Here is a 14,854-nt window from a genome sequence, read left to right on the forward strand (position 1 = left end):
TAAACTTAAACTTCTTCTAACGCCACTTCTTCAAAATAGACTCGCCCAGGCCGTGGTATTTTGTGGAAGAGCCACACTCAAGGGGCCAAAGAGCCGCATGTGGCTTGTGAGCCACGGTTTGCCGACCACGGCCCTAGGGGACACTTGGCAATGTTTAGATGCACTTCTGGTTGTCACAGCTGGGGGTGTTACTGAAATCCAGTGCTTAGATGCTAGGGATGCCACTGAACATCATACAATGCATAGGACTTCCCCCAGAACAAAGAATCATCAGGCCTCAAAACATCAATGGAGCCAAGGGGAAGGAACCCTTCCCCAGATTGAGGGTGGGGGCATCTGCACCCCCTCACAAGATGCTAGTGGTGCGGCTTCCTGCATGCTGAGGAGTCCACAGTGAGTACTGGGAGGATGGATCCTGGAAAGTACCTGTCCTGAGATTGCTGCCATCAGAAGACATAGATGGAGGGGACTTCTCTTCATTCTCCCCCTAACTGACCAGGATCCCTAGCAGATGCCAGGCCTCGGCCACTGAGAAGGTTTAGAGTGGGCATCTCTCTTTGAGTTTGGGGCTGAGTGACAGTGCTTGAGGGCCCCCATTTGCCCCCCAAATATGAAACATCCTGGAGTGGGGGCACTTGCAACATCCAGAGCTAAAGCTCGAACAGGCTGCCCTGACCTCTTAGATGAGGGACAGGGAACTCTGTGGCCCCTCCAGTGCCTGCCCTACGGCCAGGGCTCGCCCCCTGTACAGAAACAGGCATGAATGAGCTGTTGGTCTCACCACAGCCTGGGCTCCGGGGCAGGGCCTTAAATGAGGATCAGAAATATGTCCCCTTTCTGATCCTTTTACAGGAGGGCAGGAGTTCATACAACCTCTTACTAGTAGGTCTGGGGAGGCAGGGTCCAGGATGAGCCTGATGGAGGGGTGAAGGAAGTCACCGGGAGATTTGACACCGGGCTATGAATCAGACCAAGGCCCTGGAGGCTGCCTTCACACCCACAAAATAGGAAGTGGGAGGGGCCTCATGTTGGGGTGGGGACAGCAGGGAAGAACAGACACCAGATTTGCCTACCCCACCCCCAAGGTCCTACTGCACGAAGGGGGTCTCCAACCCAGACTGCTTTCCTGGGGGGCCATAGCCTCTAGGGCCCACTCCCTGGCGCGGGGGGGGTGGGGTGGAGAATGTCCTCAAGGATGTTGGTGATACCAGCTGCAATAGGCCTCCCTCTCTCCAGCTCTTAGGATGCAGAAGAACAGAGAGGGATGGGAGGGGCAGAAACTCAGATTCAAGACTAAATAGGTTCAACCCTTTGGGTTCCTGGGAAGAGGTCCTTGTCTAAAGCCTTTGCTAGCGATGGGAAGTTGTCCTTGCTGTGTTCTTTTCTAGAAAGAAGGAGATGAGGGTGGGGAGGGATGCCCAGTGTTCCTAAATCCTGGCCCTGAGGGGTGGTGGGGAGGAATTGGGATTTGGGAAAATGATAGAAGCAGCACTGAGAGCCCTTGGAGTGGCTAAGGAGCCTTTATTTATTAAGTTTTATTTTTTTAAATCAATTTTAGAGAGAGAAAGAGGAAGAGATAAAAACATCAGTTTGTTGTTCCACTCATCTATGCATTCATTGGTTGATTCTTATATGTGCCCTGACTGGGGTGGGGAGGGTGGGGTGGTGGGGGTGGTGTCGAACTGCAGCCTTGTGTATGGGGACGATGCTCTAACCAGCTGAGCTACCTGGCCAGAGCTTACTAGTATAAGGAGCTTTTAAATTCTCATGTAAGCCAGGAGGAGACCCTATAGATCAGCCTGAGATGGACCCTGCCCCACCCTCAATTTAAGATTGATGACACTTTTGAAGAGTCCCCCCAAAAAAGACGCCAAGAGGAGGAATCACACACACACACACACACACACACACACACACACACACACACACTAAAATAAAAGGATTCACAGACAGAGAGGAAGAATCTCAGAGGTTGAAAGACAGGCAAGGAGGGGCTCCACCTCCAGTCTCTCCAGAAGCTCCCTGCTTGACAGCAGGCTGGGTGGGGTGGGGCGGGTGGCTGGCCGTGACTGTGACTCAGGTTTCTGTGGGCAGCCAAAGGCAGCCGGCAGGGAGGAGCCCAGACCAACAGGCAGGCCAGCCAACTGCAGCTTTCACCTCAGCTGTCCTCTCTCCTGGGAGTTCGGGATGCTCTTCTCTGGCTGTGCTGGCCTCTGGGGATTGCTGACCCCTGCTCTCCCTACCCCCAATCCCCATGTTCCTTCCCAGAACCCTCAGCCCTTGGCCCTCTCCCCTAAGCACTGACACAGGAGGGAGAGTCGAGGGGCACTGCCTCTCGGGAGGCCCCAGAGTGTCTGTGCCACAGGGAGCAGGGTATCATAATGATCTGGCCTGCACCCTGAGGGGAGACCAGGGGAATCCTGGGCACTAGCTTTCAGCCTGAGCAGCTGAGCCCTCCAGTCTTCCTCAGCCTGGTTGGCTCAAGTCTGGACAGGCTGGTTGTAATGATGAGGGTTAGGGGCTAGAATTCCGCTTCTGCAGAGTCAGGCCTACGTGAGGAGAGGGTGCTCAGCTACTCCAGCCCTGCCCCTCAGAACTGACCAGCCAGGGAGGAATTGTTGGATCTGAAACCAAAGAGCTCTGGTCAGGGACAGTAGGACTTCCCCTTGGTGATGGATGCGGGTGTGGCCAACACATTCCCTGGTGTTTCTGGGACCTGTTTCTTGGGCTGTTTTTTGTTTTGTTTTCTTTCTTTCTTTCTTTCTTTTTTGAGAGTGGCGAGAAGAAAGGGAATACACATTTTGTGTCCCAATTCTCTTTATATGCTGCTCACCAGTCTTCATAACATCTGAGAGAGATCCAGTAACTTGCCTAAAATGGCAATACTGGAATCATAACCCAGACTGGCTGCCACCAACACTGGTGATCTTTTCTGGAAGCCAGGCAGTTGTTCTAGGGAGGGAGCCAGAAGAATGTGACCTGAATTTTATGGAATACACTGGATAGTCCATCACAGGGTACAGGTGTTAGGATGCAGATGATGGCTGCGTTTGGAGTTTGGGGACAGATGGCAGTTTGAAGAGAAAGCCACTAGCAGAATGTTTGACACATAGTAGGTGGTCAATAAATATTTTTGTAGTGAAGGAAAGGATTTGCATGTGAGCCATTGCTAGTTTTTTGGGACATCCTGGGATCTTCTAGCTCTGAATTGCAGCAACAGCATAAGAAGCTAGTTGGAAAAAGGGACTTTCCGAGAGACCAAACCCGGCGAGAGAGGAATTTGCGGAGCAAATCTGAGTGGGGGCTGGGTGTGGGGAGGAAGGGGGGAAGTATGTGGTTGATACAGAATTACCGTAAGGTGTGGACGCCACCCAGTGGCCAGTATGCAGCCCAGGGGAAGACGGGCTCTGCAAATTAACCGCGCGCGGAGTACTCTGGGAGTTGTAGTCCAGCTGAACTAAGGGGCGGTGCTGCCAGAGGGGCTGTTGGGTGTTGTAGTCCGACATTTATGGGAGGGAGGGGGCAGTTACCCTCGTCGGCCGGACCACGAGTCCCGTGGTGCCCCGCGGCAGGCCGCGCAGGCGCGGTGTGTCGGTGCTGGTCAGTCCGGAAGGCGGAGGGGCCGTGGTTGGGTTGAACCTTGTTAGAAGGGGTCGCTGAGTGGGCCTGTGGCGAGGTGGGTTGGGGCTTCCGGCACCATGTCGAGGCAGGCGAACCGTGGCACTGAGAGCAAGAAAATGGTAACTTGGAGCGTGTGACTTCGGCGGGCGGGGCAGAATAGAGGCGTTCTGGGGAAGGGGTCTGGCTTGGAGCGCAGTTGGGAAAGGGTCCTCCTTTGAGCTCTGGGAGGAGGTGGTTCCGCTGGAGGAAGGAGGCGCTGCTTGGTGGGCTGAGAGGGGAGAGTCCCTCCGGGGGCCGGTTGGAGGGCCGCTGGAGTGGCTCAGAGACCCTTCCCCCCGCCTGCGTGCAGCGGAGCAACTGTGTGCTAGGCCAACAACAGCGACGGTAGTAACAGTCATGGGCACCTATGTGTTAGGCCCTGGGCCAGCCACTTTCCGTGTGTTATCTCACTTAATCCGCAAAATAATCCTCTCCGGTGGATGCAATTATTGCCATTTCACAGCTCAGAGAGGTTACCTAACTTGCCCAAATTGACAGCTAGGAAGAATTAGGATTTGAACCCCTGTCTCTCTAACTCCAAAGCTAATGCTTCCGACTTCCAGACCATGCTCTCTCACACTTGCCTTGGCGTTGTAAGAGATGCTCAGATACTGCTTTTGTCAGAAGGGAGCTTTCTGTTCCGTGGAGTAAAAGATGGGCCAGAGAAAGCGCCAAGTGGTGTCCCTCTGGTAGGGGGAGGTTCTCTTCTTGCCCTGGGAATAGTGGGACACCATAGAGTCCCATAAAGTTTGCCTGTGGATGGGGTCTGGGCCTGGAAAGTAAGGTAGATAACATTTTTCTCCAAAGTAAAGGGACTTCTTGACAAGTGTTTCTTTTCTTTGGCATATTCTTACTTCCTCCAGTTCTCCATGCTGCCTTTCTTTGTTTTCCAACTTAAAAACTGAGTATTCAAGGTTGCATGTTGGGCAGGTCAGGGGCCTTTTGACCTTTATTTAGCTCTAGAGGGGATGATTCACCTTCCCTCACACCTTCGCATGTGCTGCAGGAGACCCTGTTACTCCTGAGGAGGACTTAACTCTTTCTCTCAATCAGACCCCTTTTTGAGAAGCTGATGATACCTATCATGGATCTTCTCCCCAGAAATATTAATTAGAAGAACATATACACGGACATTTAGTTACATTTGAAAATACTCCGTGGATTACAGGTTAAGAATTCCTGTTTGGGAGGAAATATCAGTAGTTTAAATAAAGAAGAAAAAGAGAATGTTTTACTAGGAAATTGTCATGTAGGGAGAAAAGCATGAGCATTGGTTGGAATTCTGTCTTTCTCAATGGATTCTCAGTTTCCTTATGTATAAAATGGAGACAATAATGCCCACCTAGGATTAAGTTAGAATTCAGTGTAAATTGCATGGGGCATGGTAAATGTTTCCTCCTCCTTAAGATATGAGCAGATGTGAGAGGTCTTCCTGCTTAGTTTTCATAACTTGCATTTATTTTGTACTTTTTAAAAATATATATTTTTATTGATTTCAGAGAGAGGAGGGGGAGGGAGAGAGAAACATCAATGATGAGAGAGAATCATTGATTGGTTGCCTCCTGCACACCCCCTTGGATTCCTGCACACTGGAATCAAACCTGGGACCCTTTAGTGCACAGGCGGATGCTCTATCCACTGAGCCAAACTAGGGCTGTACTTTTTTTTTTTTAACCTGAAATCAATATTGAAATCTTTAATATGAGTTCAGTAGGAACTTGCAGTCTTCACTTCCAACCCCAATATTCACTCAGCTTTTTTGAAGGGAGGGAATTATGGGGGGGCTACAGCACACTCCTGCCTCAAAACTTTTGCAATGGCTGTTGCTGCTTGGAACTCGCTTCATGCACAGTTATTCAAACGTCACCTCCTCAGAGAGGCTTTCCCAGATCACATGATTAGTTCTCTGTTCTGTTACTCTGCTGTTTTTCTTCATGGCACTGTATTTTGTTTTAAGTATTTCGTTATAAATGATATATTTAGTTATATATTTTCAGTCTCCCCCATGAGAATATAAACTCCGTGAGAACAGGAATTTTCGTTCACTGTTCCATTCTCGGCAACTGAATGATGCCTTGCACTAGGCCAGTGGTAGGCAAACTGCGGCTCGCGAGCCACATGAGGCTCTTTGGTCCCTTGAGTGTGGCTCTTCCACAAAATACCACGTGCGGGCGTGCACGTACAGTGCGATTGAGACTTCGTGGCCCATGCGCAGAAGTCGGTTTTCGGCTCTCAAAAGAAATTTCAATCGTTGTACTGTTGATATTTGGCTCTGTTGACTAATGAGTTTGCCGACCACTGCACTAGGCCGTCTGTATTTATTGAATGAATGGCACAAAGGTTTGGTGTGTCCTCTCATTCCGTTCCTACTGGTACCTACCTGGCGCTTGTCACATGATGCTCTTTGTAGCCACCTGGCTTTCACATGCTCCTTTTCTCTCTGCTTGGGGAGTCCCCACCTCCAGGAGAGGCCTTCCCAGTTAGCCCAATCTTCTGCAATCAGCAGTTTTCTAATTGCTGTGTTCCCACTTAAACCTTTCAAGACTTCAAGGTTTAATATGCCCAAGTAACTAGATCTCTGCTTTTAGTTTGTGCAAACAGAAACAGCCATTTGTCCGGCAAACCTTTCTTGAGTCCCACCTTTATGGAAAGCTCTGTGCTAGGTGTTGGGGGAAATGCAGAGATGAAGTACTAGTCCTTAATTCGAGAGGCACATAATCTATGAGAGAGTCGGAAAAATACCAACATAGGAGTATAGTACTGTCCGGGATTGAGTCCTGACTTTCCTGCTTGCTTGTGTGACCTTGGGCAAGTTTATTCATTGTCCTAAACATCAGTTTTACCAGCTTTAAAATAAATTTAAAAAGGTAACAATAGTATCCATATCATAAGGATGTTCTGAGTATTAATTGAGGTAGATAATGCATGCAAAGTGATGCCCCAGGATGGTTCAATTCCGAGTTAGGGCACAGGCCCAGGTTGCAGGATTGATCTCTGGTGGGGGCCATGCAGGAAGCAGCCGACCCATGTTTCACTCTCACATCAATGTTTCTCTATCTTCCGTTCCCTCCTTCTCTCTCTCTCTCTAAAAAAAAAAAATAATAATAACAAAAATATTTTTTTAAAAAGAAGAAAATAGTTGACACTCAGTAAATGTCAGCTAGCATTTTTATTAGTAAAGATATTAGCCTTCATGTGTCTGCATAGTGTTTGGTTCTTGAATCTCATGGTCAATCAGGCCTGCCCTTCTTTTGTGTTGTGTTGCTAGTAACCCAACCCCAGCTGCTCAGGTGAATTACTACTTAACAGCAGCACTCAGAATCTCCATGACAGGAGTCTGGAGAGGAAGAGAGAGGTGGACTCTGTCCTGTTACTGACCTTCCTTCTCCAGTCACACTAGATTACTTCTGTTGACAAAAATAGTAAGTGCGACTCTTTTAGCATTAACTCCAAAAATCAGCCCCCTTAAAGGAGATTTGGTGTTTTTTTGGAGGTGCTAAGTAAAAAACCTTCTGAAAACTATCAAGTGCAGTAGCTCATCTGAGTGTGGGGCTTGGCTTAGCTTACTCTGCTCAGGTTGTACCTGAGGTACTTGGAGAAGAACTTGGAGATCACACTGTCTATGCCAGTGTGAAACCACTCCTGTGGTTTGTTGGTCGCAAAGAAAGCATATTTAAGTCTATTATCTCATTAGATCCTCCCAACAACCCTGTGATTAGCATGACAGATTCTCCTGTTGCTGTTTCTGTGTGAGGAGATGGAGGTTTCGTGAAGTGACTGACCTAAAGTCACATCTAGTAAGTGGTAAGCTCAGACCCAGAAGGAGGTCTTCTGACTACAACCCAATATTCTTTCTACTTGCCTTACTGGTTGCTACAAAGTTCTTTATGTGGATCAAGATCTCCCTCTTTGAGCCTAATTCAGGGTGCTCTCTGACACCACACCACAGAGAACCAGTTTAAGAATAAAAATAATATCTACTTGAGTTCATACTATGCCCCAGGCACTTGACAAGCATCTTGTTGGAATCTCACAGTAACCTTGAAGGGCAGACAGTATTGTTGTTGTATAGATGGGAAAAATTGATATTCAGAGATATTAAGGAATGGATTAAGGTCACATGAGTTGTTTTTAAAAATATATATTTTATTGATTTTTTACAGAGAGGAAGGGGGAGGAGAGTTAGAAACATCGATGAGAGAGAAACATCGATCAGCTGCCTCCTGCACACCTTCTACTTGGGATGTGCCCGCAACCAAGGTACATGCCCTTGACCACAATCAAACCTGGGACCTTTCAGTCCGCAGGCCGATGCTCTATCCACCGAGCCAAACCGGTTAGGGCAGGGTCACATGAGTTGTTGTTTTTTATTGCAAAGGTGGAAATTTATTGACGAACAAGTACAGACTCCCACATGGGGAGAGGGAAAGAGTCCCACAGAACTGACTCCCATGTAGGGAGGGGGAAGAGTCCCCCACATGAGTTTTTATGAGACAGTGCTCAACTATAAGAAGACTGCATCTCAGCGCTGGCCAGTGTTGCTCAGTGGTTGGAGCATGGTCTTGTTCATCAAAGCGTCGTGGGTTCAATTCCCAGTCAAGGGCACGTACCTAGGTTGCAGGTTCATCCCTGGCCCTGGTTGGGGTGCCTGCAGGACGCGACTGATCAGTCTCTCTTTCTCTCTCCCCCTCTCCCTCCGTCCCTTCCACGCTCTGAAATTCTGAGTGCTGCCATTAAAAAATTAATGGGAAAAATATCCTCGGGTGAGGATTAACAAAACAAAAAAAAAGAAAACTGAGTCTTAGTTACTTAACCTGTCATCTTTAAAATGGGGATAAGTAAAGTTTTATAAATGTTAGTGACCATTATTATTGAACATAATTAAAGCAATTGTAAAGTAGAAGTGTTGTAGAAGAGATTCATATTTCTGTTGGGAGGGAGAATGTGGTGCTTATGATCAGTGAAGAAACGACTGGTTGAATAGCTGACCTTTACGGTCCCATGGAATCTTTTGTTATAAGGGTTACGGGAATGAAAACCCAGGTCTTCAGACTCTGCAACCCCCCCTATATTTCTCTGACTTCCTCCCCAGTTCTCTTTGTTCACTCCTTTCTTTAAAAGAAAAAAATTGTACTAATTTTCAGAGAGAGAGGAAGGGAGAGGTAGAGAGACATTGATATGGTAGTGTAACATCGATTGGCTGCCTCCTGCATGCCCCTTACCAGAGTCCGCAACCTGGGCATATGCCCTGACTGGGAATCAAACTGGCAACCCCAAAGTGCACAGGACACTGAGCCAGTGCCCAACCAACTGAGCCACACCGGCCAGGGCTGTTCACTCTCTCATCACACTAGTCTCCTACCTGTTTCTCAGACATGGCAAGCATACTCTCACCTGAGGGCCTTTACACTTTCCTAGAATTTTTCACCAGGATATTATCTTTATGGCTTATCCTTACTTCCTCCTGTTCTTTTATTTTTAATTCAGAGTGGAAGGGAGAGGCAGAGAGAGATAGAAACATCAATGATGAGACAGAATCATTGATTGGCCGCCTCCTGCATGCCCCACACTGGGGATCGAGCCCGCAACCCAGGCATGTGCCCTTGACCACAATCGAACCTAGGACCTTTCAGTCCACAGGTTGAAGCTCTATCCACTGAGCCAAACTAGCTAGGGTGAATGATTCTTTTCTATACCACAGCCCCATTCCTATTTTTAAAGTATGAAGACCTTTAAGTTACATACTTACGTTGCACACTGTTCCAGATAGGCTTGGTTCACAGTGGGAGATGGAGACAGACTTGCAAATCAGAGGGTCCAGAGAGCCTGGGTCAGGGATCCCATTCCCATATCCCAGGAACATTGATTCTGTGACCGTGCACCGATCTGTCTAGGACCTTGATTTTTCTCATCAGTAACTTGGGGGCTGCTGCGTCTATAAGGAGCTTGATAACATCATGATGTGCTTGTTACTTGGCATCACGGTGGGCTGGGCTCATTAATAATGGAAGGAAAGCGCTCTTGACTTAATGCAGCGATGCCAATTCTGTGGACTGGTTACTGCTGGATTGTCTCCATCCATTCATGCCCAAGTCATTTAGTGCCAAACCTTAACCTGACGAAAAAAAAATCATTCTCCTCCTCAATAGCTTCTCTTAAATTGCCGTAGTTGGTAAATGGTCTCTTGGAGATACCCTGATCTGGCCGTTTTAGTTGTGTTCAAAGGACTTCCTAATTCTGAAACGGATTCTCTTTGACTTCCTAGTCCAGCTAAATGTTTTGTTTTGTTTTAGGGGGGTTATTAATGCAGTTTTGGGGAACAGTGTGTAGAATGAACTTTGGTTTAGAAACTCTTGGTTTTTGTCCTCCAAAAATACTACTTTTGTCAATAATGAGCTGTTTGTCCTTGGGAAAATTACTTCACCATTCTGAGTCTCAGTTTCCTCATCTCTAAAATGAGATTAATTCCTGCCCTTTCTGCTTTACAGAATTATTGTGGGGTAGAAAATGAGGTGATGAAAAATAGGATACAGTATGGAAGCAAAAGGCATTCATATATTATTCTTGCCATGGGGACGAGGTGAGGAGCACTGGGCCCTGAGAGCCTGGGTCTTAACTTGACTTGGACTTTATTCCCAGAATACTGAAAGACAAAACGACGCTCTGCTCCCAGTTTGACAAGCCTCCCTTCAGAAGGGAGTGGTTGAGTGGCAGTCTTATGTTTTTAGCCTCGTATCTGTGTGAATCCATTGGTCCAAATATACTATTAACATGTATCTCACTTTGTTTAACTCTGATAATGCCTTTCCCCCAACTTGCTGCTTTTATTCTGTCTTTTATTAGTCTTTGGTTCTGTACTTCATTTATTTATTTATTTATTTATTTTGAAATTTATCTTTATTGTTGAAAGTGTTACAGATGTCTCCCTCTCTACCCCCCTTGACCCCTCCCCTGTTGCACTTCTTTTTACCTTCCACATCTCTCTGTTTCTTGGTAGGAAGGTGACAGGATTCCTTATCTGAGAAAGAGTTTCTGTGATTTTTAACTGTGATTATAGTAGAAATCAGTCCAGGTACACAACAGAATGTATTCCTTTCAGAATTATCCCCTTTCCTGGAAACATTCTAGCTATGTGTCAAAAGGAACAGGATTTTTCCCACGCCTTAGAAGAGGGGTTATCATCATGCAGTGGATTTCATCTTAGACTTCCTTCCTTCCTTCCCCATGGAGAGGGCCCCTTGGGTCCTCTGCTGTTCCTGGGTGGGGCCTTGGGGGTGGGGAGTCCCTTGGTCAACACTTGCCAACCCACAGAGGGTAATTTGTAAATGTCTGCTTTGGGCTTGTCTCTCACAGGAGCTAGTGACTGACTGCTGCTCCCACACCAGATTCTTGGGAGCTGTAGTGGTTCTGGATTTGCAGAAGCCTCCCTCGGCGTGTTGGAAAGTGACTGCTCAGTGCATGAGTGCCTTTTACAGCCTGTTTTGTAGTGGGTCTGGCTGCGGCCCTGCCACGTTGACTCTGGGGAGCCAGATTCCTTGACCACTCCATGGGGGGATGTTCCCTCCCACCAGACACAGTGACCTTCCTTTGAATCCTGACAGTTGCATTGAGGCCAGTCCAGACTCTCATCAAACTTTCTCTTTGTGTGTCCTGACTGCGTTTTGAATCTCTTTTAGAGCTCTGAGCTCTTCACCCTGACCTATGGGGCTCTGGTCACCCAACTATGCAAGGACTATGAAAATGACGAAGATGTGAATAAACAGCTGGACAAAATGTGAGTGCGCTGCTCTGTGGGAGCAGCGAGAATGGGGCTCCGTAGAACATGAACCTACCTGGTCCTTTGGAGTTCAGAACAGGGTCGTCACTCTTACAACCAACGTTTTGGTTTCCACTGAGCTCATTTATTGGGGTGTTTTGGAATTATCTCTATTTTTCTTTTACCACCAACAGCCTTATATACAGACTAGAGGCCCAGTGCACGAAATTCATGCACAGGTAGGGTCCCTAGGCCTGACCAGTGATCAGGGCCGATCAGGGCCTTCTGGCTGCCAGCCGGGGCCTTTCTTCCCCTGGCTGCTGGCTGCCGGCTGGGGCCTTCCTTCATTCTGCACCGCCCGCTGGTGGTCAGCACACATCATAGTGAGCGGTCGAACACCCGGTTGGTCAAACTCCCAAGGGGAAAATTTGCATATTAGCCTTTTATTATATAGGATATAAAACACTCAGATTCTGTAATACAGCCTGTTCTCTCATTTCCTTCCCAGGGGCTATAACATTGGAGTTCGACTGATTGAAGATTTCTTGGCACGGTCAAATGTGGGGAAGTGCCATGACTTTCGGGAAACTGCAGATGTCATCGCCAAGGTCATTATCCTGGGTGGAAGGATTGTCCACTCTGTCTCCCTTAGAGAGACCCTTAGCATTCCAAAAGACTAGTTAGGCAGCTGTTTGGGCCAAAGAAGCCCTCCTGATGGTTTGGGAATAGCACAGATTATGAAAAGGGAAGAGTAGTTGGGATGATCTCTGTGTATTAAAGCACCACTGAAATCAGAGCCAGGTCTCAACTGTGAAGATGTAGCAGAGTAGCATGGCAGTTAAAAATACACACACACCTGGCCTGGCCTGGCTGGTGTGGCTCAAGGGTTGAGCATCAACCTATGAGCCAGGAGGTCAAAAGTTTGATTCCCGGTCAGGGCTGATGCCCGGGGGGCGTGTAGAAGGCAGTGGATCAGTGATTCTCATCATTGATGTTTCTGTCTCTCTCTCCCTTTCCCTTCCTCTCTAAAATCAATAAAAATATATATTTTAAAAAAAGAATATAGACACACCTGGCTTCATATTCTGGCTCCAATATTTATTAGTTCCTAGGTAACTTATTTTAACCTCTTTAATCAGTTACCTCATCTTTAAAATGAAGAAAATAAGAGCTTCCTCACAGGGTTGTTGTAAGGGATAAATGAAAAAATGAATATGAGCATTCAGGTAAAATGAATGCACTTAATGTAGTGTGGGTATAGTAAATGTTTGCTATTAATAATATTAGTGTTACATAATATCTGTATATATAAAAGCCAAGTGACCTGAACGACAGAACAACTGGAAGGACTGGTCACTATGAGGCGCACTGCAGCGGCCAACTGGCCAGATCGGCCCCTCCCCTGAGCTGGCCCCCCCGCAATCGCACCCCCCCCCCCCATCAGGGGTGAGGCCCCAATGCCGGCCGGACCCAGGCCTCTAGCAGGATTAGTAATAAATGATAAAACTCCTATAGAATTGTAGTGTCAGTTATCTTGCCCAAATCCAAGAGAGGATTGGCTGGCAAGTTTCGTGAGGGTTTGGACTTAGGAGGGTAGATAGAGGGAAGGCTGTCTTCAGAGTAATTCTGCCCCAGTGACCTGTATTCCCATTCAAAAAGAAGGGCTCCGACACAGAGGGCAGGGAGGTGGGTTGGGGCCTCTATGCACTCAGATGCTGGTTCAGGGCAGGCATCCTAATCAGAAGGCCAGTGCTTCCTTCCGCTACGAAGTGCAGGTGGATAGCAAGTTGTTGCCTGATTATATGATACCTTGAAGGAGAGGAGTATGGAATTGTGCACAGATGCCTTTTTTTGGCCCTGAATGCCTAAAGCTTCAATGTCTTGCAGAGCCACAGTTTCGTTCTGAGTCACTTAGTTCCCCTTTGCCAGCCCATCACCTTCCTACGTACAGTCCCTACCGCTCTTCCTATGGTGCTCTTGTGTGTCCCCTGACAGGTGGCGTTCAAGATGTACTTGGGCATCACTCCAAGCATCACCAATTGGAGCCCAGCTGGTGACGAATTCTCCCTCATTTTGGAAAATAACCCCTTGGTGGACTTTGTAGAACTTCCTGATAACCACTCATCCCTTATTTATTCCAACCTCTTGTGTGGGGTGTTGCGGGGAGCTTTGGAGATGGTGAGTACAGCTCTTTACCTTCTGGGTCACCTGAAATGTGGTAGGGGCTTGATAAATGCTTGAATGAATGAGAGGGAGAGAGAGAGAGAAGAAAGGCCTTTGGCTCTCCTGATACTTCGCTGCCTGAGATGGTGATGCTGCTGGGTATAGGACGTGCGCTGGATGTCTCCACGTGGTGATCCTCCCTGCTAGACTGAGACGGTGCTGTCAGCACCAAAGCCCAGAGCATCCGTTCCCAGATTGGCTTATTTGGTGACAGTCTCACTCCGGTGTGTTCTTTGCTAAGTCTCTCCTTATGGGTCGGGGCCACTGCCTTCTACAGGAGAACATTGGAATTGACAGTCTTGTCCTGTGGAAACCAGGCCCCTATTTTGGCTGCTGTGGATGAGCCAATTATGTAGCCCTATCCCCAGAGGCTCCCCAGAGGCTGTGGCTAGGCAGTCACCCTTCATTTTCCCACTGTCCCCCAGGTCCAGATGGCTGTGGAGGCCAAGTTTGTCCAGGACACCCTGAAAGGAGATGGCGTGACAGAAATCCGGATGAGGTTCATCAGGCGGATTGAGGACAATCTCCCAGTTGGAGAGGAATGACCGTCCCCAGGACTTCAGGGCTGCCAGCAGGAGCACTGGCTGGAATCAAAGCCTCAGTGCTCCCTCTGCCCTCTAGAACTCAGTGACTCTTTAACACGGATGTCATATATTCTTCTAACCTTGTTTCCATTCTCCATGCTAGACTGTGATATAGTCCATTTACCCCACAAGTGTGTACATTCAGGAGGGAAATCCTTTGCTCCCTTTCCCTTCAAAGGGGATGGAGGTAGTCATCCTTAGTTGGACTAAAAAGAGCTCAACCATTTTACATTCCTGTTTGAATTTCCGAAGCAAAACCCACTTTGACCCAGTAAGAGGCAAGCCTGGCACATCTACCCCTGGGCCTTCAGAAAGCCATTGGTACCTGGCTGTGGGGGGCCAGGGTTGTGGGGCGGGAGGAGAGGGGGGAGGGTGGGTAGTGTGACACGTCTAGTGCTGCCGGGAGAGGGGAGCCCGTCGCGCTGGAAACACTGACTTCTGGGAAGCCACCCAGGTCTCCTGCCTCCCTGCTGTTTGGAGGCCACATCCCCTCTTTTTACAGAGGGTTCATCCTTTTTTCTTACAAATTCTTCAATAAAGACACATTCTTGAGTGAAGTCCCAATCCTGTCCTGTTTTCTTTCTGCTCAGCCCTGGGAATTTGGTTACAGTGGCTGAGGAGACCAGCTGAG

General features: G+C 48.0%; 1 protein-coding gene across 1 annotated transcript; it reads left to right on the forward strand.

Annotated features, from left to right (window-relative positions):
• Positions 1-3,602: 3,602 nt before the first annotated feature.
• Positions 3,603-14,574, forward strand: TRAPPC3 (trafficking protein particle complex subunit 3). Its single transcript, XM_079776332.1, has 5 exons — positions 3,603-3,740; positions 11,337-11,434; positions 11,925-12,024; positions 13,412-13,594; positions 14,065-14,574. Exons 1-5 carry the CDS (start codon positions 3,699-3,701, stop codon positions 14,182-14,184), a joined length of 543 nt encoding a protein of 180 aa, XP_079632458.1. The 5' UTR covers positions 3,603-3,698; the 3' UTR covers positions 14,185-14,574.
• The last annotated feature ends 280 nt before the right edge of the window (positions 14,575-14,854 follow it).

This window comes from Cnephaeus nilssonii (assembly GCF_951640355.1).
Source record: "Cnephaeus nilssonii genome assembly, chromosome: 7".
Taxonomy (NCBI): Eukaryota; Metazoa; Chordata; class Mammalia; order Chiroptera; family Vespertilionidae; genus Cnephaeus; species Cnephaeus nilssonii.